Source organism: Bufo gargarizans, chromosome 6, assembly GCF_014858855.1.
Source record: "Bufo gargarizans isolate SCDJY-AF-19 chromosome 6, ASM1485885v1, whole genome shotgun sequence".
NCBI lineage: Eukaryota > Metazoa > Chordata > Amphibia > Anura > Bufonidae > Bufo > Bufo gargarizans.
In genome coordinates this window covers 331,691,308-331,715,960 of record NC_058085.1, presented here as the reverse complement: position 1 = coordinate 331,715,960, position 24,653 = coordinate 331,691,308, and the positions used below count along the sequence as shown (strand labels likewise).

General features: G+C 45.1%; 1 protein-coding gene across 3 annotated transcripts in view; it reads left to right on the top strand.

The window, feature by feature from the left end:
- CHST15 (carbohydrate sulfotransferase 15) overlaps positions 1–24,124 on the top strand; it is a 103,108-nt gene extending 78,984 nt beyond the window's left edge. For all 3 annotated transcript variants that reach the window (XM_044299063.1, XM_044299061.1, XM_044299062.1), the window contains exons 6-8: positions 2,102–2,258; positions 16,462–16,609; positions 23,531–24,124. In XM_044299063.1, the coding sequence (XP_044154998.1) occupies positions 2,102–2,258; positions 16,462–16,609; positions 23,531–23,718 (493 nt within the window). In that variant the 3' untranslated portion in view covers positions 23,719–24,124. The remainder of the gene's footprint in view (positions 1–2,101; positions 2,259–16,461; positions 16,610–23,530) is intronic.
- Positions 24,125–24,653: the final 529 nt, after the last annotated feature.

The window sequence follows — 24,653 nt, the reverse complement described above, 5'->3', positions numbered from 1 at the left end:
AGTACAGTTTGGCAGTCAGTGGTGTACAAAATAACTTTTTTTCAACACTGTAATTTTATATCTTGCATCTGCTGATGTCCTCACATAATACTTGTCAGCACAATATCGCAGTTTAGGTTTTTTTTTCGTTCTCACGGCTTTTTTTTTTTTTTTTTTTTTTAAATCTCCAGTTGTTACTTTAAAGTGTATAGTATATTTGGAAATGCACTACATTTTTTTGCTTTGCCGTTTTTGCCATTTCATGCCCTAGGTATGCAGTTTCTCTGGAGTTTTTCCAGTATCATTCACTGCAGAAGAAATATGCATGCTTAAAGGGGTTTTGGCACTTCAGCAAGTGGCATTTATCATGTAGAGAAAGTTAATACAAGGCACTTACTAATGTATTGTCATCGCCTCCTTTGCCGGCTGGATCAATTTTTCCATCATATACACTGCTTGTTTCCATGGTTACGACCACCCTACAATCCAGCTGCGGTGGTCGTGCTTGTACACAATAGGAAAAAATGCTGACCTCTCTGGTGACCGCGACCATGGCAGCACACATAGGCTGGTGCTTTTTCCTATAGTCTGCAAGTACGGCCACCGCTGATGTATTGCAGGGTGGTCTGTAACCATGGAAACAAGCAGTGTATAATGTCATGGAAAAATGAATCCGGCCAGCAAAGGAGGCAATATGTACAATCACAATACATTAGTAAGTGCCTTGTATTAATTTCCTCTACATGATAAATCTTGTGTACATGGTGTGGAAATTGACCTGCTGTGGAGATTTTGAAATCCACAGCATGTCAGTTGTTTATGATCAGATTTCACCTATTGTAATGCGGGAGGTGAGATCTGCGGTAAATCCGTGGCAAGATCCACAAGTAACACATACAGAATTTGGTGTGGATTTGGTGCAGAAACGCAGCACAAAAATCCACGTGGAAAATCCGCATACACTACACTGCTGTGTGCACTTACCCTTAAAGGGTCACTGAGCTTTCGCAAAACTTTTTATGTCATAGCGACATATAAAAGGTTTTGATCTGCGGGAGTCTGAGTGCTAAGACCTCCACCAATCGCTACAACGAGGAGAGAGAAGCGCTTGCATATCGCGACGGAATTGAGATGGGCCAATAGACTTTCTGCAGCGATAGGAGAGCGCGATGTGTGAGCGCTTCTCTCTCCTTGTTGTAGAGGTCATTGGGGGTCTCAGCACTTAGACACTTACCGATATGTCCCTATGACATGACAAGTGTCGCAAAATGCTATAAAAACCCCCAGTAAAAACACAGATAAATTGTATGTAAAGGACAGCTAGCCGATGTGCTTATGTCAGCTAAACCTAACTAGCCTATTCCTACTTTTATCTAGGCCCCTGTTACGCCAGAAATATAACTTTTATAATTTGCTAATTAACCTCTAAGCGCAGGGGGGGGGGGCGTTGTTCCCGCTCTTAGAGGCTCCGTTCTCCCACCTTTGTCGCCTCCCTCCAAGTCCTGATTGACAGGGCCAGGCAGCGCTCGCATCTGTCTGCCAGCCCTGTGCTCTGGTGAAATCTCGCGCCGTTCAGCATTCGGCGCAGGCGCCGTGAGGGAAAGACAATTGCCGGCTGCCAGCTTCCTCACCGCGCCTGCGCCGAATTCTGAACGCCGCGAGATTTCACCAGAGCACAGGGCTGGCAGACAGATGCGAGCACTGCCTAGTCATGTTAATCAGGACTTGGTGGGAGAACGGAGCCTCTAGGAGCAGGAACAGTGCGCCCCCCCCACTCCTAGAGGCTAATTAGCATATTATAGGAGTTCGATTTCTGGCGTAACGGGGGCATAGATAAAAGAAGGAATAGACTAGTTAGGTTTAGCTGACATATGCACATCGCTAACGTCAGCTGGCTTAATAGGGTTAAATCTGGTGACAGAAACCCTTTAATACATTTTTGCACTTTGTTGTCGCCTTCAGTGTAAAGTGAGAATTCTGGTTGACACCTTCAGCTCTGCTACATCTGCACATAGGACATATGACTGTGAACCTGGGAGAGGATCTATTTCTGCCGAGCTGTAAAGCTTCCTTCTATTCTGGTCGCCGCTGATCCTGATGACGCTCTTCTCTCTCCTCGCAGGCTCTACTCTGATTATTTGTACTTTGCCATTTCGAACAAGTCGGCGGAGGATTTTAACGACAAAGTGAATGAGTCGCTGCAGATGTTTGAGAGCTGCCTTCAAGCTTCCTCCCTGCGCTCCTGCGCTTACAATACCACCTTCAGCAACACGCTGCCGGTATGTGACGCCCCCCGGGGGCCCTCTGTGTACACATCCAAGGCCACCGACATCTGTTCTAATCAGTGCCCGGGGAATACGGCGCATCTGCTACTGCTTCCAGCCTGGCGGCAGAGCGGTTCTATTCCCTCGATGTGCAGAGAACGATTAATTAGAATATTCTATTAGAATGAGCATGGAGCACAAGTTTAAGCTCTGTTCACACTAGCATCCTCGTGACCCCGACTCCACTGGCTTTAATGGAGATCCGTGACATCATCAGTAATACCGCTGCAGTGGAGAGCCAGATGGACTCCATTAATGCTAGTTTCAGCAGTGAAAGCCAAGCACTTCCTCCCCTGTCCACCGGGGGCCCCAGTGCTCAGATCCCCACCGATCGCTAGATCAAGGGTCCCAGCCCCCTGTGAGAAGAAGTTTTAATAGAGTGGCGGATGGGCATGCACTCTGCTCCCCCGACTGTCTATGGGGCGGAGGCAATCAGCAGGGTGGCCTTGACCGCTGCTCCATTCAAGCCCCATCTCACTGTATAAGGCAGGGGTCCTCAAACCTTTTAAACTGGGGGCCACTTCACTGTCCCTCAAACCATTGGAGGGCCGGACTATATTTTTTAAAGGGGTATTCCCATCTTGGACAATAGGGGAATATCGTTAGGTGCAGGTCCCACCGCTGGGACCCGCACCTATATAGAGAACGGAGCCCCGAAAGTGAATGGGAGTGTACTGCGCATGCACTGCCCATGCTCCCATTCATTTCTATGAGGCTGGCGGAAATAGCCTATTTTCGGCAGCCCCATAGAAATGAATGGATGGCAGCTGCTTATGCGCAGTGCGTCCTCCTTCACTTTCGGGGCTCCGTTCTCTATATCAGTGCGGGTCCCAGCGGTGGGACCCACACCTATAGGACAATGGGGGCATATCCTACCTAGCGATATGCCCCCATTGTCCAAGATGGGAAAATCCCTTTAACTATGACCAAATTCCAATGCACACTGCACATATGTTATTTTGAAGTGAAAAATACAATATAAATTTGTAAAGTTAAAATAAATCAGCAGACTTATCAGTACTTCAATGGGAACTGTGGGCCTGCTTTTGGCTAATGAGATGGTCAATGTCCGGTTCCATATTTGTCACTGCTAGTCGTAACAAGTGATGCAAGTTGGAGATCTGGTTGGAGATTTCAGATGTTTCATTCTTGAAAAAGTCTGTTCACAGACATAAGTGCTGCCAAAGATGGTTACCAGTTTGAGTGCATGGTTCCTGAGATTAGGATATGTCTCAGAGGGGAGAGATGCATAGAAATTAGGAAGGCTGCTTGACTTGAATGCGTCTTTCAGTGAGTCACAATTCTGCCGTTCAGCCAGTTCCATTTGGTAAATTGTATCCACATTTTCAATGTCAATAGAAAATGGGTTACGGAGAAGCTGTATGTCCTGTTCATGGAGATGAAGCTCTTTAAATCTGAACTCCTTTTGCAAAGTTTCCAGTGAATCCACACATGTTTTGTTTTGTTTGGGAATGGAACCAATGGTTTTTCTGCTAACAGGTTTTGAGTTGTGGGGAGACGGCAGAAGTTTTCCTCCTTCACTTGTTTGATGAGGAGGCCTAATTTTACTTCAAATGCTTTCCCATGTGATTGCATATCACAGATGAGCTTCCCTTTTCCTTGAAGTTGCAGATTGAAACTGTTGAGTAGCTCTGTTATATCGGTCAGAAAGGCAAGGTGCCATTTCCATTCTGCATCATTGAGCTCTGGTACTTGAAAAGCTGTAATCTGTGGAAGTAAGTCATAGAAACGTCTCAAAACTCTCCCTCGACTCAACCAACGGACTTCTGTGTGGTACAGAACATCTTCATAGGCAACATTTAGCTCAGACAGAAATTCCTGAAATTGTCTGTGGTTTAGTGCATGAACCAGGGGCGTAACTAGAAGTGACTGGGCCCCACAGCAAATATTTGTAAGGGCCCCCCTCAGCGCGCTTCGCACCTCCCTCCTCCTGTGTAAACCCCACTCCTTTGGCACAGTGTAGCGGTATACTGTATATTGTGTGGCACAGTATAGAGGTATACTGTATATTGTGTGGCACAGTGTAGCGGTATACTGTATATTGTGTGGCACAGTGTAGAGGTATACTGTATATTGTGAGGCACAGTGTAGCGGTATACTGTATATTGTGTGGCACAGTGTTGAGGTATATTGTGAGGCACAGTGTAGCGGTATACTGTATATTGTGTGGCACAGTGTAGCGGTATATTGTGAGGCACAGTGTAGAGGTATACTGTATATTGTGTGGCACAGTGTAGCGGTATACTGTATATTGTGTGGCACAGTGTAGAGGTATACTGTATATTGTGTGGCACAGTAGCAGTATACTGTATATTGTGAGGCACAGTGTAGAGGTATACTGTATATTGTGGGGCACAGTATAGAGGTATACTGTACATTGTGAGGCACAGTGTAGCGGTATACTGTATATTGTGGGGCACAGTGTAGCAGTATACTGTACATTGTGGGGCACAGTATAGAGGTATACTGTACATTGTGGGGCACAGTGTAGAGGTATACTGTACATTGTGGGGCACAGTGTAGCGGTATACTGTATATTGTGGGGCACAGTGTAGCAGTATACTGTACATTGTGGGGCACAGTATAGAGGTATACTGTACATTGTGGGGCACAGTGTAGCGGTATACTGTATATTGTGGGGCACAGTGTAGCAGTATACTGTACATTGTGGGGCACAGTATAGAGGTATACTGTACATTGTGGGGCACAGTATAGAGGTATACTGTACATTGTGGGGCACAGTGTAGCGGTATACTGTATATTGTGGGGCACAGTGTAGGCTATATGTGCATAACATAAACATACTCCACATGAACACTTACAGTTACTTGGCTCGGCCCTTGGGGGTCTCGGACGCCACTTCCACACTTTGGCCGGGGGCTCGGCGGAGCTGATGTTGTGTTTTATCCTAATGAGAAAGATTTTATAATAAGGATTTGGAGAAGGGGCAGAGGGATAGCAGAGCAGGGAGAGGCTGGTGCTGCTACTAGGGGGTCATACCATGGGGGGAGTAATAAAACCCACCATAATGCCCCCCCCCCCCCCAGTAGTAATAATTCTCCTTATAATGTGACAGTGCAAAAAATACACCCTTGTAATGCCCCCAGTTGAGCTAATGTCCCCATAGTGCCCCCATAATGTGCCAGTATAAAATACCCCTATATAGTGCCCCCAGTAAATTCCCCCATAGTGCTCCTCTCCCCCCTTCCTGCTAGTGCCCCCCAAAATGTACCAGTATAAAATGCCCCATATATAGTGCCCCAGTAGATGCCCCTCAGTGTCCGGCCTCTGATAGGCTGCCAGCCTAGTGTCCCCCATAATGCCCCCCAATAATGTGCCAGTATCAAGTGCCTCTCCCCCCCCCCCCCCACATGTCCCAGTATCATAGTGCCATCTCCCCCCATGTGCCAGTATCAAGTGCCTCTCTCCTTCCCACCCCCCATGTGCCAGTATCAAGTGCCTCTCTCTTCCCCCCATGTGCCAGTATCATAGTGCCATCTCCCCCGCAAAAAAGTGCCAGTATTAAGTGCCTCTCCCCCCATGTGCCAGTATCATAGTGCCAACCCCCCCCCACATGCCAGTATCAAGTGCCTCTCTCCTCACCCCCCATGTCCCAGTATCATAGTGCCATCTCCCCCCCCCACTAAAAAGTGCCAATATCAAGTGCCTCTCTCCCTCCCCCCTCCCCATGTGCCAGTATCAGGTGCCAACCCCCCCCCCCTCTCCCCTCCAGGTGCCAGTATCAGGTGCCTCCCCCCCCCCCATGTCCCAGTATCATAGTGCCATCTTCCCCCCCCACCACCACCACCACAAAAAAAGTGCCAGTATCAGGTGCCTCTCCCCCCCCCCCCCCCCCCCTCCATGCCAGTATCAGGTGCCAACCCCACTCCCCCCATGTGCCAGTATCAGGTGCCTTCCGCTCCCCCCATGGCAGTAACAGTCGGGTATTAAAAAAAAAATAATAAACACTTCTACTTACCTCCATGTCAGCGATGCGATGCAGCCTCTTCCTGTGTCCCGCCCTGTATGTCCTTATATGGACTCAGTGCTTGTATTTCAGAAAAGAGTCTGCTGGGATTCGAACCCACGACCTTCTGCTTCAGAGGCAGAACAGCTAACCACTAGACCATAGGAGCTGCCTTGATGCTGACTGAAAAAATATGAGACTTCTACTGTTATAGCTGGCTAAGTGTACATCTATACACATGGCAGCTGCTCATATATAGAGATGTAGCAGAGCTGAATGTGCTGAGACAGCTGTCATATACAGATATAGCAGTATCTCAGATATATCTCTATATGACAGCTGTTCCAGCACACTCAGCTCTGCTATATCTCTATATATGATAGCTGTCATGTGTATAGATGTAGCAGAGCTGGGTGTGTTTAGGCATCTGTCATGTGTATAGATGTAGTAGAGCTGGGTTTGCTGGGGCAACTGTCATATATAGAGATATAGCAGAGCTGAGCGTGCTGGGACAGCTGTCATATAGATATATAGCAGTGCTGGTGTGTTGGGGGCAGCTGTCATGTGTATAGATGTAGAAGAGCTGGCTGTGTTTCGGCAGCTGTCATGTGTATAGATGTAGTAGAGCTGGGTGTGTTTGGGCATCTGTCATGTATAGATGTAGTAGAGCTGGGTTTGCTGGGGCAGCTGTCATATATAGAGATATAGCAGAGCTGAGTGTGCTGGTGCAGCTGTCATGTGTATAGATGTAGCAGAGCTGGGTGTGTTTAGGCATCTGTCATGTGTATAGATGTAGTAGAGCTGGGTTTGCTGGGGCAGCTGTCATATATAGAGATATAGCAGAGCTGAGTGTGCTGGGACAGCTGTCCTATAGATATATAGCAGTGCTGGTGTGTTGGGGGCAGCTGTCATGTGTATAGATGTAGCAGAGCTGGCTGTGTTTCGGCAGCTGTCATGTGTATAGATGTAGTAGAGCTGGGTTTGCTGGGGCAGCTGTCATATATAGAGATATAGCAGAGCTGAGTGTGCTGGGACAGCTGTCATATAGAGATATAGCAGTGCCTGGTATGTTGGGGGCAGCTGTCATGTGTATAGATGTAGTAGAGCTGGGTTTGCTGGGGCAGCTGTCATATATAGAGATATAGCAGAGCTGAGTGTGCTGGGACAGCTGTCATATAGAGATATAGCAGTGCCTGGTATGTTGGGGGCAGCTGTCATGTGTATAGATGTAGTAGAGCTGGGTTTGCTGGGGCAGCTGTCATATATAGAGATATAGCAGAGCTGAGTGTGCAGGGACAGCTGTCATATACAGATATAGCAGTGCTAGGTGTGTTTTGGCAGCTGTCATGTGTATAGATGTATTTATTTATTTTTACAGTCAGTTGTAATGCAGCCTTTATGGCTGTGAGGGTAAATGCTTTGCCACTGATTCACTAATAGATTGGAGGTTGTGAGTTCGAATCCCAGACCAGGAGACTTTAGCAGACAGTAAAATTAGATCACACTAGCGGCTGCTGTGAAGGGGCCCTGAACACTATATTTAACTAACATGAAAATGAACACGATATTTAAGCCGGGGCGCCGGGCCCCCTTGGCAGCCCGGGCCCCGAAGCAGCTGCTTCCCCTGCTTCCCCTGCTTCCCCGGTAGTTACGCCACTGGCATGAACTCTAATGAAGTTAACACAAGATACCACCATTTTCATAACAGAGTCCCACTTCAGTGATTTACAACCCAGCGCTTGTTGGTGGATGAGGCAGTGTATGGTTATTGGATGAGGATGGTTATGTTTGTCCATCTCTTGTTTAATGTGAGCAATTACTCCTTTCTTAGACCCCACCATGCTAGGAGCACCATCAGTTGTCACACTGGCTAGTTTAGCCCAATCCAGCTCCAAACCATTCACAGATATATATCTGCTCCTGTGGTAGTACCTTTAATGCTTTGCAGTGCAGCAAGCTCTTCTGTGACTTCAAAATAGTCATTCGTCCCACGAATGAGAATGAGAAGTTGGGCAGAATCCCGAACATCATTGCTTTCGTCGAGTGCCAAGGAAAAATAGCAAATTTTTTTGGCAGTGGTTTGCAAATGCTGATGCAAATTGTCTCCCATTTCTTCAATCCTTCGTGTCACTGTAGGTCCCGAAAGACTCACTGTACTAAATAAATCGGACTTCTCTGGACACATCTCTTTGGCAACAGAAATAAGGCATTCTTTAACAAATTCTCCCCCCACGAATGGTCTGCCAGTGCGCGCTATTAGCTTGGCAACTTGAAAACTTGCTCGCAGTGATGAAATATTTAGCTGCTTCTGCTTCACAAAAGTGTTTTGCTGAGTTGTCAATGTATGTTTCAGTTTTAATATTTTATCTTTTCTCACTTCTCCGACCAAACAATCATATTTATCTTCATGTTGAGTTTGATAGTGGCGACGCAAATTGTTTTCTTTGAACACAGCAACTATATTCTGGCATATCAGACACACAGCTCTTTCTTTATACCGCATGAAAAAGTAATCGGAAGTCCACTGTTCTTTGAATATCCTACACTCCGAGTCAATTTTTCTTTTTCTTGACATCATTGTTTCCTAGGGATTCAAACTTGCTATTAGAAAAAAAATACCAATGTGTGTGTGTGTGTGTGTATATGTGTATGTATGTATATATATACATATATATATATATATATATATATATATACACACACGCACACCCAGTGTATGAACCCCCACTTGCAGGTCTGTGCCCCCGATGTGGACAGTTACCTCTTGCAGGCTTTTCTATGCAGACCAGCCCAGTCCCTGATGGGGTTCTGTTATATCTCCCTATATAACGGGCCAAATTGATGCGTCCTAAATCCGAACACTGAAAAGGAAACGCAATCAGTAATCTATTTTACACTTCAGTTGTCGTTCTGGTTTGGAATGGCTATATAAGCAGGAAGATCCTTTCCATGGCACAACCATGACACTAAAATAGGATCTTCCTGCTTATATAGCCATTCCAAACCAGAACCCCCACTTACAGGCCTCTGCCCCCCGACGTGGACACTTACCTCTTGCAGGCTTTTCTATGCAGACCAGATCAGTCCCTGACTGGGTTCTCCCTATATAACGGGCCTGAAAGGAAATGCGTATAGAAGTAGGATGCTATTTTATTATCATGGTTGCCCCATGGAAAGAAAACTGGCAGTTGGCTGGATTGGCATGCTCTCAATTGTTTCCCAAAGAGACTTGGATAATGAAATATCAGGGTGCCAGCCTGCATTTCAATAGGTCAGATTCTGCAGACTGGCACCCTGATATTTCATTATCCAAGTGTCACTCTGACTGACCTGTTGACCGGCCAACTGGCATTTCGTTATCCAAGTGTCTTTGAGTATGAAATGAGAGCATGCCAACCCAGCTAACTGCCCGTTTTTTTTTCCCCACTGTCACAGTGGCCACCATTTTCATTTGCCCCACAGACAAGTTGCCGCCATTTTAATGTCCCCCGCATCGGCCCCGCCACCCCCCCATTGTAAAAAATGCCCACCACACACTGTCTCCCCATTGTTAATATTAAAATGCCACACTGACGCACAGTTGTTCTGGCTGTTCTTCTCTCTGCTCCGGGCGGTGATATGAGAAGCTGGCGGGCGGCGGCGCTAACTCACTCACTGTAGGTCACGCGCCTGTGTCGCCTGCGTCACCTGAGAGGAGGCGCGTGACGTCAGTGAGCAGTCACGTACCGCCGGAGCAGAGCTGATATCGGAGGGAGGGAGCCAGGGCGCAGGAGGCGGAGAACAGATGCGCGTAGGCCTAAGGTTAACTGTTAAAGACCCGGTGGGCCGGATCAGAGTCCTCGGCGGGCCGCATGTGGCCCGCGGACAGTAGTTTGAGGACCCTTGGTATAAGGCTTCATGCACATGACCATGTCCGTATTGTGGTCCATAAAAGAGCGATCTGCAAAATACGGATAACGTCCGTGTGCAATCCTCAATTTCTCACTCCCATCACTAGAAATGGCCATTTTTGTCTGCAATACGGACCAGAATAGGACATGTTCTATAATTTGCAGTACGGACATAGGGCCGCGGACCCATCGATATACATGGATTCGTGTGCCATCCGCAAAAAATGTGGATCGGATGCGAAATACGGTCGTGTGCATGAAGCCTAACTGTACTGAAGAGGAGTTGATTGGAGCAGCAGTCAGGCCCTCTCCTGTTTCTGGCTTTGGGACCTTCATCCCAGTGATGGATGGGGGTCCCAGGAGTCGTGATGCAGGCTGTTCGGGATCTTTAGCAACTCCAGCACAGAACTTGCATGGTTGTGGCAAGAAGCTGAACTTCCGTATGCCCTGCACAATCATGATTTCTTACATTGTCATATTGAGAAATTGCTGATAATGCAATTTCCTAATAATGTTGTTTGCAGTATGGATTAAAATCTGCAAAACGCATCTAAATCTATAGGGGGCGACACCCTCTCTAGAATGCATGTGTACCATACAGAACTGACGGTGCCGATTCTCATTACATTGACAGCTGCTCTTCTGTCACAGTATGAAATATTCTACAGAACTTCACAATCATGGAGGTCTGTGGGGTCGCATGTACATGAGATATCTTTTGGCCAAACAGGCCCTATATTGTGAACGGTGAGGGGACAGAAAGCCAATGCCAGATACCTCAGGCAGCAGCTTATCTCCCCGAGGACAAAAGGATCGGGCATATTGCACTTGATCCTTATCTCCTCCTCTGCCGTTGGGGGGAGAGTTGGGAGACCTCCATACACGTTAGATGGTTGGCCAGTCCTACCGAAATCAGCGGGTCCAGCTGACATTTATCTAATGTCCATGTAAAGGAGTTGTGCAAGTTTAAGGGGGTTTTTAGTAAACTCCCCCTCTTGGCCAGACCTTGAAGGGAAGCTTACGTACCTCCTTGCCAGTGCTGGCTCTCCGCTCCTGGTCTTCCAGGCTTGGGCTGCTCCGCTGCATTCTCTCGCTGTACACATCCAGTTTGACACTGCTGCAGCCAATCGCTGGCCGTGACTGTGACCTGCTCCCATTGCGTCTAGACAATTGGTCACATGAGGGGAGCAGGTCCCCCTGCGATTGGCTGCAGCTGTGTCAAGCCGGAAGTTTACATCCAGGAACCCTAGCGAAGCAGCAGAGGCCGCAGAGTGCAGGAGCCGAGAGCCAGCATCGGGAAGAAGTTAAGGATGCTTCCCTTCACAGGTCTTCCTAGGAGGGGAAGGGAGGTTTGCACAAACCCTTTAAGTACTTAAAGGGTAGAGATGAGGGTATTATGCATGCACTTTAGGACTTGTGTACACCACCGGCCACCTGGGACTGGAAAGATTGAACCTTGATACAGCTGTCGGCTTTCCTGCATTCCCCATGATATGAGTGCTGGAGCGTCTTCTCTTAGAACTGTGTGTTGCGCCATTCCTCTGTTATTCCTCCTGGATATGTATGAATAAATTGACAATTGGGTGTCACCATTAGAGTCTTAGGGTACAACCACACGGTCAGGTTTCCAGGTTTAGTTTTGGAAACCAAAATCAGGAGTGGATCATAAAGGAGAGACAGGACGGATTCGATTGTCTGCATTCCGGACAAGGATAGGACTGTTCCATTAGGGGCCAGCTGTTCTGTTCCACAAAATACATCCGGTCGTGTGCATGAGCCCTTACTCATACATTTCTAGGAATGATGACAGAGGCAGACTATTAAGAAAAGCTGTTCCAGAATTGTGACGTCATGTGGAAATACTAATGCTGAAACCTGTCCAGCGTCGTCTGTATGTTCTATATCCATAGGTTGTAGTTATGGTCTGTAGAACGTGTAAATGGAGGTCCCCCCACCCCAGTGGTATATGAGGGGCTATGTCACTGCTCCAGCACTCTGTGTTTGCAATTCTCAGTTCTCCTCTGAAGGGAATTTGTCGAGATCCTGGTAAATCCCTTCCTCTACAAATCCCATGGCCAGAGATACAGATAAGCTGGTGAAGGATTGCAGCTTCGGGGGCACAGGCAGCGCTGACAATGGACTCGTCTGTTCTCTCCAGCAGACAGTTCATCATCATTGATCCTTTATATTGTACTAGACATTAAGCCCGTTACAATAGCTGGCGCTCGAACAGTAGTGCATAAACATTAGTAGGAACAGACTATAATAAATGGCAAGGGAACTTAACCACACTGACTGGTGGGCGAGACTGGCGGCACTGACTGCGGCTTCTGGCTGGCACTGACTGGTGGCTGTGGCTGATCGCCGAGACTGGTGGCTGAGACTGCTGACACTGACTGTTGGCTGGGGCTGATCGCCGAGACTGGTGGCTGAGACTGCTGGCACTGACTGTTGGCTGGGGCTGATCGCCGAGACTGGTGGCTGAGACTGCTGACACTGACTGGTGGCTGCGGCTGACACTGCTGACACTGTGACTGGTGGCTGTACGACTGGCACAGACTGCTGGAGGCGACTGGTAGGTCAGACTGCTGACAGGGGCTCCTCTCTATATGGCTGATAGTGCTGGGACTGATGAACAGAAATGGTGGCGCTTCGACCAGCTTGCCGGCACGCGCGCAGGTGTGGGCAGTGCAGGCGGCTTGTTGAACGCCGTGTCCTGATTGATTTGCACGCTGGTGTGGGGGGCGTGTTATTAGGGTTATTCCTGCAGTATAGAAATCTTTAGCTAGAGGTAGTTGTGCATTTTGTGTGTGTGTGTGTGTGTATATATATATATATATATATATATATATATATATATATATATTGTGAGACAGTGACAGGTCTCACACAGGTTAGAGGCAAGGAAGGGGTGGATAGTTCGGTCCACACCCCTATTCCACCACAGGTGAGACCAGCTGGAAGTAATCAGGCTGGCACAAAGCACCTCCCAGGGTGTCAGCAAGGGGGGAGTGTGTTGCCTGTGGACAGAGGCCTGGAGGCTCTGTGTGGTCCCAGCCAGGAGGGCTGAGAGACCACTATTCCCCATGTGTGCTGAGACACTGGACTGGAGACAGTGAGCGTACTGTCCTCTGTACAGCCAGGAGGCTGTGGGACATTGGCTGAGAAAGCCGCACGTGTTCACAGGGTGTGAACAAGGACTTGGGTGAGTCAGGAAACTCTGTGTTAGTTAGAGCCTAGCCGGGCAAGTGTTTTATTATTTTATGTGGATGTCACATGTGTTAGGTGAAGTTGCGACTTCATGATAACCTGTATTGGTTGGAGTGTGCACAATAAATGCATGGTTTGGACCTGAAACCTGGTGTCCTAAAGTCGTATCTGTGAGAACGACCCCCAAATAAGAGGTGATCCCTTACTATATATATATATGTACAGTACAGACCAAAAGTTTGGACACACCTTCTCATTCAAAGAGTTTTCTTTATTTTCATGACTGACAATTGTAGATTCACACTGAAGGCATCAAAACTATGAATTAACACATGGAATTATATAAATAACAAAAAAGTGTGAAACAACTGAAAATATGTCATATTCTAGGTTCTTCAAAGTAGCCACCTTTTTGCTTTGATTACTGCTTTGCACACTCTTGGCATACTCTTGATGAGCTTCAAGAGGTAGTCACCTGAAATGGTTTTCACTTCACAGGTGTGCCCTGTCAGGTTTAATAAGTGGGATTTTTTGCCTTTATAAATAGGGTTGGGACCATCAGTTGCGTTGAGGAGAAGTCAGGTGGATACACAGCTGATAGTCCTACTGAATAGACTGTTAGAATTTGTATTATGGCAAGAAAAAAGCAGCTAAGTAAAGAAAAACGAGTGGCCATCATTACTTTAAGACATGAAGGTAGGTCAGTCAGTCAGCCGAAAAATTGGGAAAACTTTGAAAGTAAGGGCTATTTGACCATGAAGGAGAGTGATGGGGTGCTGCGCCAGATGACCTGGCCTCCACAGTCACGGGACCTGAACCCAATCGAGATGGTTTGGGGTGAGCTGGACTGCAGAGTGAAGGCAAAAGGGCCAACAAGTGCTAAGCATCTCTGGGAACTCCTTCAAGACTGTTGGAAGACCATTTCAGGTGACTACCTCCTTGAAGCTCATCAAGAGAATGCCAAGAGTGTGCAAAGCAGTAATCAAAGCAAAAGGTGGCTACTTTGAAGAACCTAGAATATGACATATTTTCAGTTGTTTCACACTTGTTTGTTATGTATATAATTCCACATGTATTTATTCATAGTTTTTGATGCCTTCATTGTCATGAAAATAAAGAAAACTCTTTGAATGAGAAGGCGTGTCCAAACTTTTGGTCTGTACTGTGTGTGTGTGTGTATGTATATATATATTTTTGGGGGGGATTTACACAACATATATTTTTTTTTTTAATCCTGTTTTTTGGGATGAGGTCACGGTTTGATTGGTGCTAATTTTGGATACATATGACCTTTTTTTGATCACTTTTTATACAATTTTTTGGGAAGTGTGGTGGCCAGAATTGCAATTCCATCATAGTTTTTCTTTCTTTTTTTTTTTAAAAACATTCCATCATGTTAAGTGTTTTTGAATTTTTTACATTTTTAACCAATTGTGTGGATATAGGAAGGTTTTTATTTAATTCTTTTTTACTTTTTTCACTTTTTTTTTTTACATTTTTTGGACCCAGACCCACTTGGTTCTTGAAGATCCAGTGGGTCTGATGACTTACAATACACTGTTGTACACTGTTTAGTGTACAGCAGTGTATTGAACTCACACTAAGGCCTCTTTCACACTACAGTTGATTTCAGTGTTTTGCGTTCCGTTTTTCACGGATCCGTTGTTCTGTTTTTTTTGGTTCCGTTGTGTTTCCGTTCCGTTCTTCCTAAGGCATATACAGTAATTACATAGAAAAAATTGGGCTGGGCATAACATTTTCAATAGATGGTTCAGAAAAAACGGAACGGATACGGAAGACATACGGATGCATTTCCGTATTTTCACTTGAATGGAGCCATGGAACGTGATTTGCGGGCAATAATAGGACATGTTCTATTTTTCAACGGAACGGAGATACGGAAACGGAATGCATACGGAGTACATTGAATGGTTCCGTATACGGAACGCAAAAAACGGCCCACAAAACGGAAGAAAAAAACGGTAGTGTGAAAGAGGCCTAAACCTGATCAGGCTCCTGCCTTTAGTAGGAGCCTGATCAGGTTTAGATATACCACGGCAAGTCGGATGCCTGTGAAGGCATCCGGTTGCAATAGTAACTTATCGGGACGCTGCCACAGCGCAACGGCCTGATGGGGGAGGGAGCTCCCTCCCTCAGTTTACCCTTCAAGCATCGGCCCGATGGTTAGCCCCTTCATACAGCGGTCCCTATGGACCACGGCTGAAGGGGTTAAACGGCCGGCATCGGTACCAGCACCGATGTCGGCTGTTTCAAGCAGAGTGTTAGCTGTACATTACAGCTAACACTCTACCCCCACTGCCGCTCTGCCATCCTGAAAGGGGGGGCATTAGCCCTTTAAGCATCAGGCCGCTGCCAGGGCAGAGCAGTGGCCCAATGGTTAGCCCCTTCCAGACAGCGGTCCCTAAGGACCTCGGCATGGAAGGGGTTAAACAGTTATTTGAAGCAGTGTCAGTGCCGTGACCTGATTGGTCGGCCCAATGCTGTGGGCGGCGCGCATGCCCAGTGAAAAACTGGTGACACAGACACAGCGCACTAACACAGGGATTTTATTATTATAGATAATTGTACAGTATTTGGATCTACATTTTGTATGCATTCTATAGGAATCTCCCTGTATCCCGTCCTGCATTTCCTATTACCCCCCCCCCCCCCTTTCCCCTATACAAATAACATTTTAAAAAATGTAAAACATGCATGTGTTCACTTGTATAGACAGGAATATACTTCTCTTATCAGAGACACGCCTTATACATGGATCCATGGCACATAATGGGGAGACCTGGCACTAAACTGCCTACCATGGCAGGGTCGTAGTGAGTACAGCAGGCGCCACTAGGGGGAGCTCACTGCATACATATTAATACCGCTTCTATAGATTTCTCCACTAGTATTAAGTAATATGCAGTGGGCTCCCCCTAGTGGTAGCATTGCTTCTGCTCATAAAGTAATCATTTCCCACTAATAGACAAGTTTTCGCAGTGCTGTAATATACAGGTGGAGGTTCAGCTTTGGCGCCAAGGAGATTAATTAAATTGTCCTGTTTTCCCAGGTTCGTCTTCAGGTCGGACTCTATGTGGTATATTTATGGGACTGGTTGTCTGTGTTTGATCTGGATCAGTTTCTCATACTCCGCCTGGAAGATCACGCAGCGAATATCACCCAGAGCATGAGGCTGGTGTACGGATTCCTGAATCTAGGTAAGGTCCGAGTTTGCTCTAGGGGTGGTAGCCACAGTCAGGGCGGGTATACCATGTGCCACCCACGCAGCTGTACAGGGGTAATAGGAAAAGGTGGCAGTGCCATTCTAGAGAGTGGTTTCTGGCTGTCTATTAGACTGCATGTAAGAGACTAAGCCAATGAATTTCACAGTTCTTAAATGGTGAGTTGAGAAAGACATATGGAGGGTATAGGGCCCTTGTACTCGTCTTTCACGGGGCCCTCCTCTGTGCGTGTCCACCCTAGCTTAGAATTATCTCTATTCTTGTAGGAATGGCATCAGGTTTTCTTAAATGCGTTGTGTGACAGTAGAAAAACTTGTCTACATTCTTACAGAAACAGCGCCACCTGTGTCCATAGGCTTTGTGTGGTATTGCAGTTCACCTCCATTCCCTGGATCTAATGCACCTGTGGCCACAGGTGGCGCTGTTTATGGGAAACAGACCTATTTTTCTTAACGTTACACAACTCCATTAAAGGGGTCTGCCTGGTATATTTTTTTTAAAGGTTCAGAATGGCTTTAAAAAAAAAAGTCATGCTCTCCTAACCGATCCACAGCGGCCACTGATTGGTTGGGGCCACTATTCTTGTGTTCACAGGGACAAGGAATTAGAGACTTTCAGATGACCAGGAATCGTCAGAATGGGATCACTGATGCGAGCATCGTATATATATTTTTTTTTTTACGCCATTCTGAACATTTTTAAAATAATTTCTACTAGCTTGACAACCCCTTTAAAGGGATTATCCGACCCCCTTCAATGCTCCCCCATATGCCCGGACCCCTCACACAATGTACTTACTTACCTCAGCACGGCCGCCACCGCTTTTCACCTCGACGCACGTTTTGCATATTACCGCTTCGTCAGGATCTCTCCGCGGATTACCTACTGACGAAGCGATAATACGCAAAATGCGCATTGAGGAAGAGGGGCTGGACTTTATACGCCGGGTAAGCTGGGTATGGCATCTTTTCACCTTACTGCCACTTGGTACATTGTTTACCTTTACATACACACTGCTGCCCATAATGATTCATACCCCTGGCAGATTTTGACTTGGTTACTTTTATTCATCCAGCAAGTAATTTTTTTTTACAGGAAATTAGATCGGTGTCTCCCAAAAGATAATAAGACGATGTACAAGAGGCATTATTGCGGAAAAAAACATTTCTCAGCTTTTATTTACAATTGGTAAATGTGGAGGAGGATTGCGCTGCAGGAAAGGAATCTTCTTGTAAATGTAAGTTCCCTTGTGAAAGTCTTAAACCATTGGGATCACAGACCAACTTTACAAACCTTCACTGGTATGGAAATCTGTGGTATAGAAAAAACGCACTATGGTGTAGCGAGTTCAAACATCTAACGCACCATGTGAACAGGATATACTCACAGGATTCCAGATGGGTAAGTGCACGTAGAGATCTAAAAGATGTTTCCTATATGGCTCTGCTGAGAGGAAAACACTATAGTGTAGTATGCAAAGACACGGTGCACGCCTGCAAGATGATTGTACTTACAGAACTTCTCTGGAAAAATGCATGAAGGATCCTGGCAAAATCTTCACAGGCAGCTGGGCAGATCGAACAGACGGAGGTCCAAGGACGTCGGTATAGGAATTTTTAAATATCAATCAGCCGATTGAATACTCCTACACCTAGATGGTAACGGACCACAGCTTTCAGAATAATCTCGGTAGAGGGATCGCAGATGTAATACGCACCAAGGGGTCAGATGAAAATATATTTAATATACTTGATAAGAACAAAAAGTTACAGCTAAAACTGTTTATAAAATATCTCTAAAAAGCCCGACCCGGGTTTCGCAATGCTGCTTCGTCTGGGGCATTGATAGGTAACAGGATACCGCTGGGTTTTAAATTAGCAGAAACACCTCCCCCATCCCACGTCATGAACATCCAAAAGACTGGGCATGGAACAAACATAATTAGACAGACTAAAATTGAACAAATAAAATACAGCAAAAAGACAGAACCTAATAGACTGGCGAAAAAAATAAAAATAAAAATAAACAATAAAATAAACGTTAAAATAAGCAAGCATTAACGTCGCACTCAATATTTAACCCTTGCGGTTGGATGGTGCCCAGAAGGAACATCCACTCCACCTCTTTTTTATTTATTAAGGCAATGAAATCCCCTCCTCGAATTGGGGTGTGTACTAATTCTAAACCAAAAAACCGCAAACCTTTGGGATTTTTATTATGATAGATCTTAAAATGTAATGAGACACTATGGGTCTCAAGACCCTTTTTGATATTGCGGATGTGCTCCTGCACCCGAGTTTTTAGACTCCGTGTGGTTCTGCCAACATATTGGAGCCCGCAAGGGCATTCCAACAGATAGATTACACCAACATTATTACAGGAAAAACGGCCTCTAATTTTCAAGGTAGTGTCTTTTTGTTTTTTTAATTAAAATGGTGTCTACAGATCTTGCTCGGTCTTTTAGGTTGCGGTTTTTGCATGCTAGGCAAAAACCGCACCATGTGAACCTGCCTTTATTGGTACTAGTAAGATTTTTATTTTTACTAGTGGCAAGACTGGCACTACGAACTAGTTTGTTGGTAAGATTGTCCGCTCTTTTAAAGACTACAGGAGGCCTTGTTGGCAAGTCTTTTTTCAGAATAGGGTCATTTTGAAGGATATGCCAGTTTTTTTGGATCATATTTTTAATACAGCCCATTTTGCTATTATATTGGGTCAGAAATGTATATTTAAAATCCTTATTTAAAGGATTTTTAAGGATTTTAAATATACATTTCTGACCCAATATAATAGCAAAATGGGCTGTATTAAAAATATGATCCAAAAAAACTGGCATATCCTTCAAAATGACCCTATTCTGAAAAAAGACTTGCCAACAAGGCCTCCTGTAGTCTTTAAAAGAGCGGACAATCTTACCAACAAACTAGTTCGTAGTGCCAGTCTTGCCACTAGTAAAAATAAAAATCTTACTAGTACCAATAAAGGCAGGTTCACATGGTGCGGTTTTTGCCTAGCATGCAAAAACCGCAACCTAAAAGACCGAGCAAGATCTGTAGACACCATTTTAATTAAAAAAACAAAAGACACTACCTTGAAAATTAGAGGCCGTTTTTCCTGTAATAATGTTGGTGTAATCTATCTGTTGGAATGCCCTTGCGGGCTCCAATATGTTGGCAGAACCACACGGAGTCTAAAAACTCGGGTGCAGGAGCACATCCGCAATATCAAAAAGGGTCTTGAGACCCATAGTGTCTCATTACATTTTAAGATCTATCATAATAAAAATCCCAAAGGTTTGCGGTTTTTTGGTTTAGAATTAGTACACACCCCAATTCGAGGAGGGGATTTCATTGCCTTAATAAATAAAAAAGAGGTGGAGTGGATGTTCCTTCTGGGCACCATCCAACCGCAAGGGTTAAATATTGAGTGCGACGTTAATGCTTGCTTATTTTAACGTTTATTTTATTGTTTATTTTTTATTTTCGCCAGTCTATTAGGTTCTGTCTTTTTGCTGTATTTTATTTGTTCAATTTTAGTCTGTCTAATTATGTTTGTTCCATGCCCAGTCTTTTGGATGTTCATGACGTGGGATGGGGGAGGTGTTTCTGCTAATTTAAAACCCAGCGGTATCCTGTTACCTATCAATGCCCCAGACGAAGCAGCATTGCGAAACCCGGGTCGGGCTTTTTAGAGATATTTTATAAACAGTTTTAGCTGTAACTTTTTGTTCTTATCAAGTATATTAAATATATTTTCATCTGACCCCTTGGTGCGTATTACATCTGCGATCCCTCTACCGAGATTATTCTGAAAGCTGTGGTCCGTTACCATCTAGGTGTAGGAGTATTCAATCGGCTGATTGATATTTAAAAATTCCTATACCGACGTCCTTGGACCTCCGTCTGTTCGATCTGCCCAGCTGCCTGTGAAGATTTTGCCAGGATCCTTCATGCATTTTTCCAGAGAAGTTCTGTAAGTACAATCATCTTGCAGGCGTGCACCGTGTCTTTGCATACTACACTATAGTGTTTTCCTCTCAGCAGAGCCATATAGGAAACATCTTTTAGATCTCTACGTGCACTTACCCATCTGGAATCCTGTGAGTATATCCTGTTCACATGGTGCGTTAGATGTTTGAACTCGCTACACCATAGTGCGTTTTTTCTATACCACAGATTTCCATACCAGTGAAGGTTTGTAAAGTTGGTCTGTGATCCCAATGGTTTAAGACTTTCACAAGGGAACTTACATTTACAAGAAGATTCCTTTCCTGCAGCGCAATCCTCCTCCACATTTACCTACATAGCGGACTTTTCCCACATTGTCTTTTGGATTTGCAGCGCTAGAGAGGACAAGTATCTTTTATAGAGACTTTTATCTTTTTATTTCTTTTATTTACAATTGAGCAAAAAATACAAGTTGTTCCGCACTGTGGAAAATCTCAGAGGACGTGGTCGGAAGCCAAAAGTGACACCTGTGCTGCCAGGAGGATAGTTAGAGAGGTGAAAAGGAATCCAAGGATCACCACCAAGGCCATCCTGATTAGTGTTGAGCGAACTTGTGTTTTAAGTTCGGCGTCTAAAGTTCGAGTTCAGGTTATCGAAGTATCCCGTTATGGATTCTAAATTCCGTTATGGTCCGTGGTGGCGGAATCCATAACGGGATACTTCGATAACCCGAACTTTAGACGCCGAACTTAAAACACAAGTTCGCTCAACACTACTCCTGATGAATCTGGGCTCTGCTAGTGGCAATGTCTCAAGGCAGACAATCCAACGCACTGCACACTGCTGGGTTCCAGGGATGCAGACCAAGGAGGACGCCACTTCTCCAGATAAGGCACACACAAGCTCGCTTGGCCTTTGCAAAAGCTCATCTGGACAAAGAAGAAGACTTCTGGTCTTCTGTGTTATGGTCGGATGAAACAAAAATTGAATTGTTTGGTCACAATGATGTTTCCTTCATTTGGCGTAAAAAAGGAGAAGCCTTCAACCCAAAGAACACCATCCCCACTGTCAAACATGGTGGTGGGAACCTAATGCTTTAGGGGTGTTTTTCAGCCAATGGACCAGGGAACCTAATCACAGTAAAAGGCACCATGAAAAAAGAGCAATCAATACATGAGGGTTCTCAACGACAACATCAGGCGGTCTGCAGAGAAACTTGGCCTTGGGCATCAGTGGACATTTCAGCATGGCAATGACCCAAAACACACAGCAAAAGTGGTGAAGAAATGGTTAGCAGACAACAACAGTAACGTTTTGGAGTGGCCCAGCCAGAGTCCAGACCTGAATCCAATTGAGAATCTGTGGAGGGAGCTAAAGATCAGGGTGATGGCAAGAAGACCCTCCAACCTGAAAGATTTGGAGCTCATTGCTAAAGATGATTGGGCAAAAATACCTGTGGAGACATGCAAAAAGCTGGTCTGCAATTCTAGGAAGCGTTTGATTGCTGTAATAGCCAATAAAGGCTTTTCTATTGATTATTGAGAAGGGTATGAATAATTTTGGACTGGACACTTTTTGCTCAAATGTAAATAAAAGCTGAGAAATGTTTTTTCCCCACAATAATGCCTCTTGTACATCGTCCTATTATCTTTTGGGAGACACCTATGTCATTTCCCGTCAAAAAATTACTTGCTGGTTGAATAAAAGTAACTAAGTCAAAATTTGCCAGGGGTATGAATAATTATGGGCAGCACTGTAGATAGTTACTCCAGTTATGGTCATTTAGGCTAGAGCCAGGGCTTGTGTAATGAACACAGTTTATATATCACAGTGCCATTAGTATAACGAGTATTATAGAGAATTGCATTTATTGTATGGTGTTACTGGTCCAACCCCCTATGTTTGTATCCTATCTCCACATAAATTGGGGGTCACTTTTTTTTATATGTTTTAGTTCTACAGACGTAATAAAAATTAATTTTATGGTATAATGGTTTTGGCTCAGTTGCTCTTTGTTTATACTGGGTTGGAGATAATGAATATTTGGAACTGAGCTATTTATGTCAGTTCTAGGACTTTTATGTACTGATAAAGATCAGCATCAGAGCAGGCAGGGGAGCCAGGGAAGGTGAGTAACTTTTTTCCCCCACGACTTTCAGAAGCAGAAATCCAGAAACAAATCGGCATAATTTGGTGTGAATTTGCCGATATTTTGTGCAGCAATTCCGGAACATGTAGATGCACCCTAAGGCTAAATGCACACAATCAGGATTGCATGCGGATTTGCATACGGAAAATCCGCACCGTAGGTCATGCACATTTGTATTATATGAGAATTTGAATTTAACATGTATATGATTCTGATATTTTTATTTTTTTTTGTGTGCAGATTTTGACCTACAGTGTGGATTTTAAAATCTGCAGCATCTCAATTGATTTTATTGTTCCAGACCGAATTTTCTCCATTCACACAAATCTGCATGCAAATCCTCACCACTTGATGCGGATTTTCCGCATGGATTTTCCGCATGGATTTCCCTGCGGATTTCAGTGCGGATTCTCTGCACATAAATCCTGAACGTGTGCATGTACCCTAAGGATACGGCCACACAAGAAGGAATTTCTGCAGCAGATTTTACTGTGAATTTCGCTCAAGCATGGAAGTAACATCCGGCACTGCAGGTCAATTTACAGAATTGGTGCATTAAAAATCTGCCGCCTTTTACTCCACGCATAAACTAAGTGTTTAAGCAGAGCTGACATTTTTGTACAGTTGCCATTGATTCCCGTTATAGTCACCTATGGCTGGCACAGGCATAGAGAGCAATGTGGAAAATTATATTTCAGTCTGGCTGTAATATGCTCGCCAAAAAACGAGAGGAAGGAGATTGCTTGGAGACAGGAACTGGAGATCTGTGAATTGCATTAAATCATATTTTAATACTTGCAGGGCCCTTGAGTGTAAAACAGGAAGCCTCTGTAACCCAGAAGCAAGCCTCAAACAGCCGTCGCCCTGAAGACTGCAGCCTGGGTCCTATGCTTCCTCACACCAGACAGATTCTGATTGATTTCTATCACCCCTACAACCAGAAGTTGGCGCAAATGCTTGCAGACAGAGCTTTTTTGTGGGAGACGTAGCAAGAAAATCCAGTAAAAAAAAAACTGCTCTCTTGAATTTTGTTTTCTCTGCTGCATGACCAGCTGCACGTATAGGGAAGCTCTGACATCTAGTGGCCTGATGTGGACATTGCATGCATCAGACATTAGCAAGGGTTAAGGGCCCTCTAGTGTTAACATGCTGGAATTGCAGTCAAAGGAATGTGCCAAAAATTGCCAATACGGACGAACACTGATGTAACGGCTCGTGTGCTGCATCAGTCCACGTATTTTATGAACTCATGTTAAGCACTGAATGCAACAAGGACCTAATAAAGCTGCACATGTCAGAAAGGGCTCGTCTTAAGACAGGATAAAGCTGTTCTTAACGCACAGAAACCTATTTTTTGGTATGCTTCACATGCAAATAAATTAATATTTAAATCTAGTGTCGTTAATGTTTTCGGTTTGCAGGTTGGTTCGAGCTCTGGATTGTGTATACCTTACTGCATTTCCTGTACTGACCGGCAGCATCTGTGAGAGCCTAACTTTTATATGGTACATCTTGCGGGACAAGATATACTTTCTAATGGCAGCATTTAAAATTGCATTTGATGTAGTCTTAACCCCTTTGCTACTGCTGGAGCGATGGGCAAACATGGCGCTCACGCGTGTAGCGGGCAGCATGGCCGGCGGGTATCCACTGTTTCAAACAGCAAAGACCCGCGGCTAATGACTGCGACTGGCAATAATGTCGATCGCAGTCATTAAAGCCTTTAGATGCCATGATCAAGTGAGATCATGGCATCTAACGGGTGAAAAACCCAGAAGTTTGCGCTTCCTGGCTTCTTACCGGCATCCTTTGTGGCCAAAGAGGATGCCGGTAATTGAATTCAATATGCTGGGTCTCTCTGAAGAGACCCAGGGAATTGAAGCTGCAATTCTTATTTTGGCCAGCAGGAAATGAGCAATTCTGT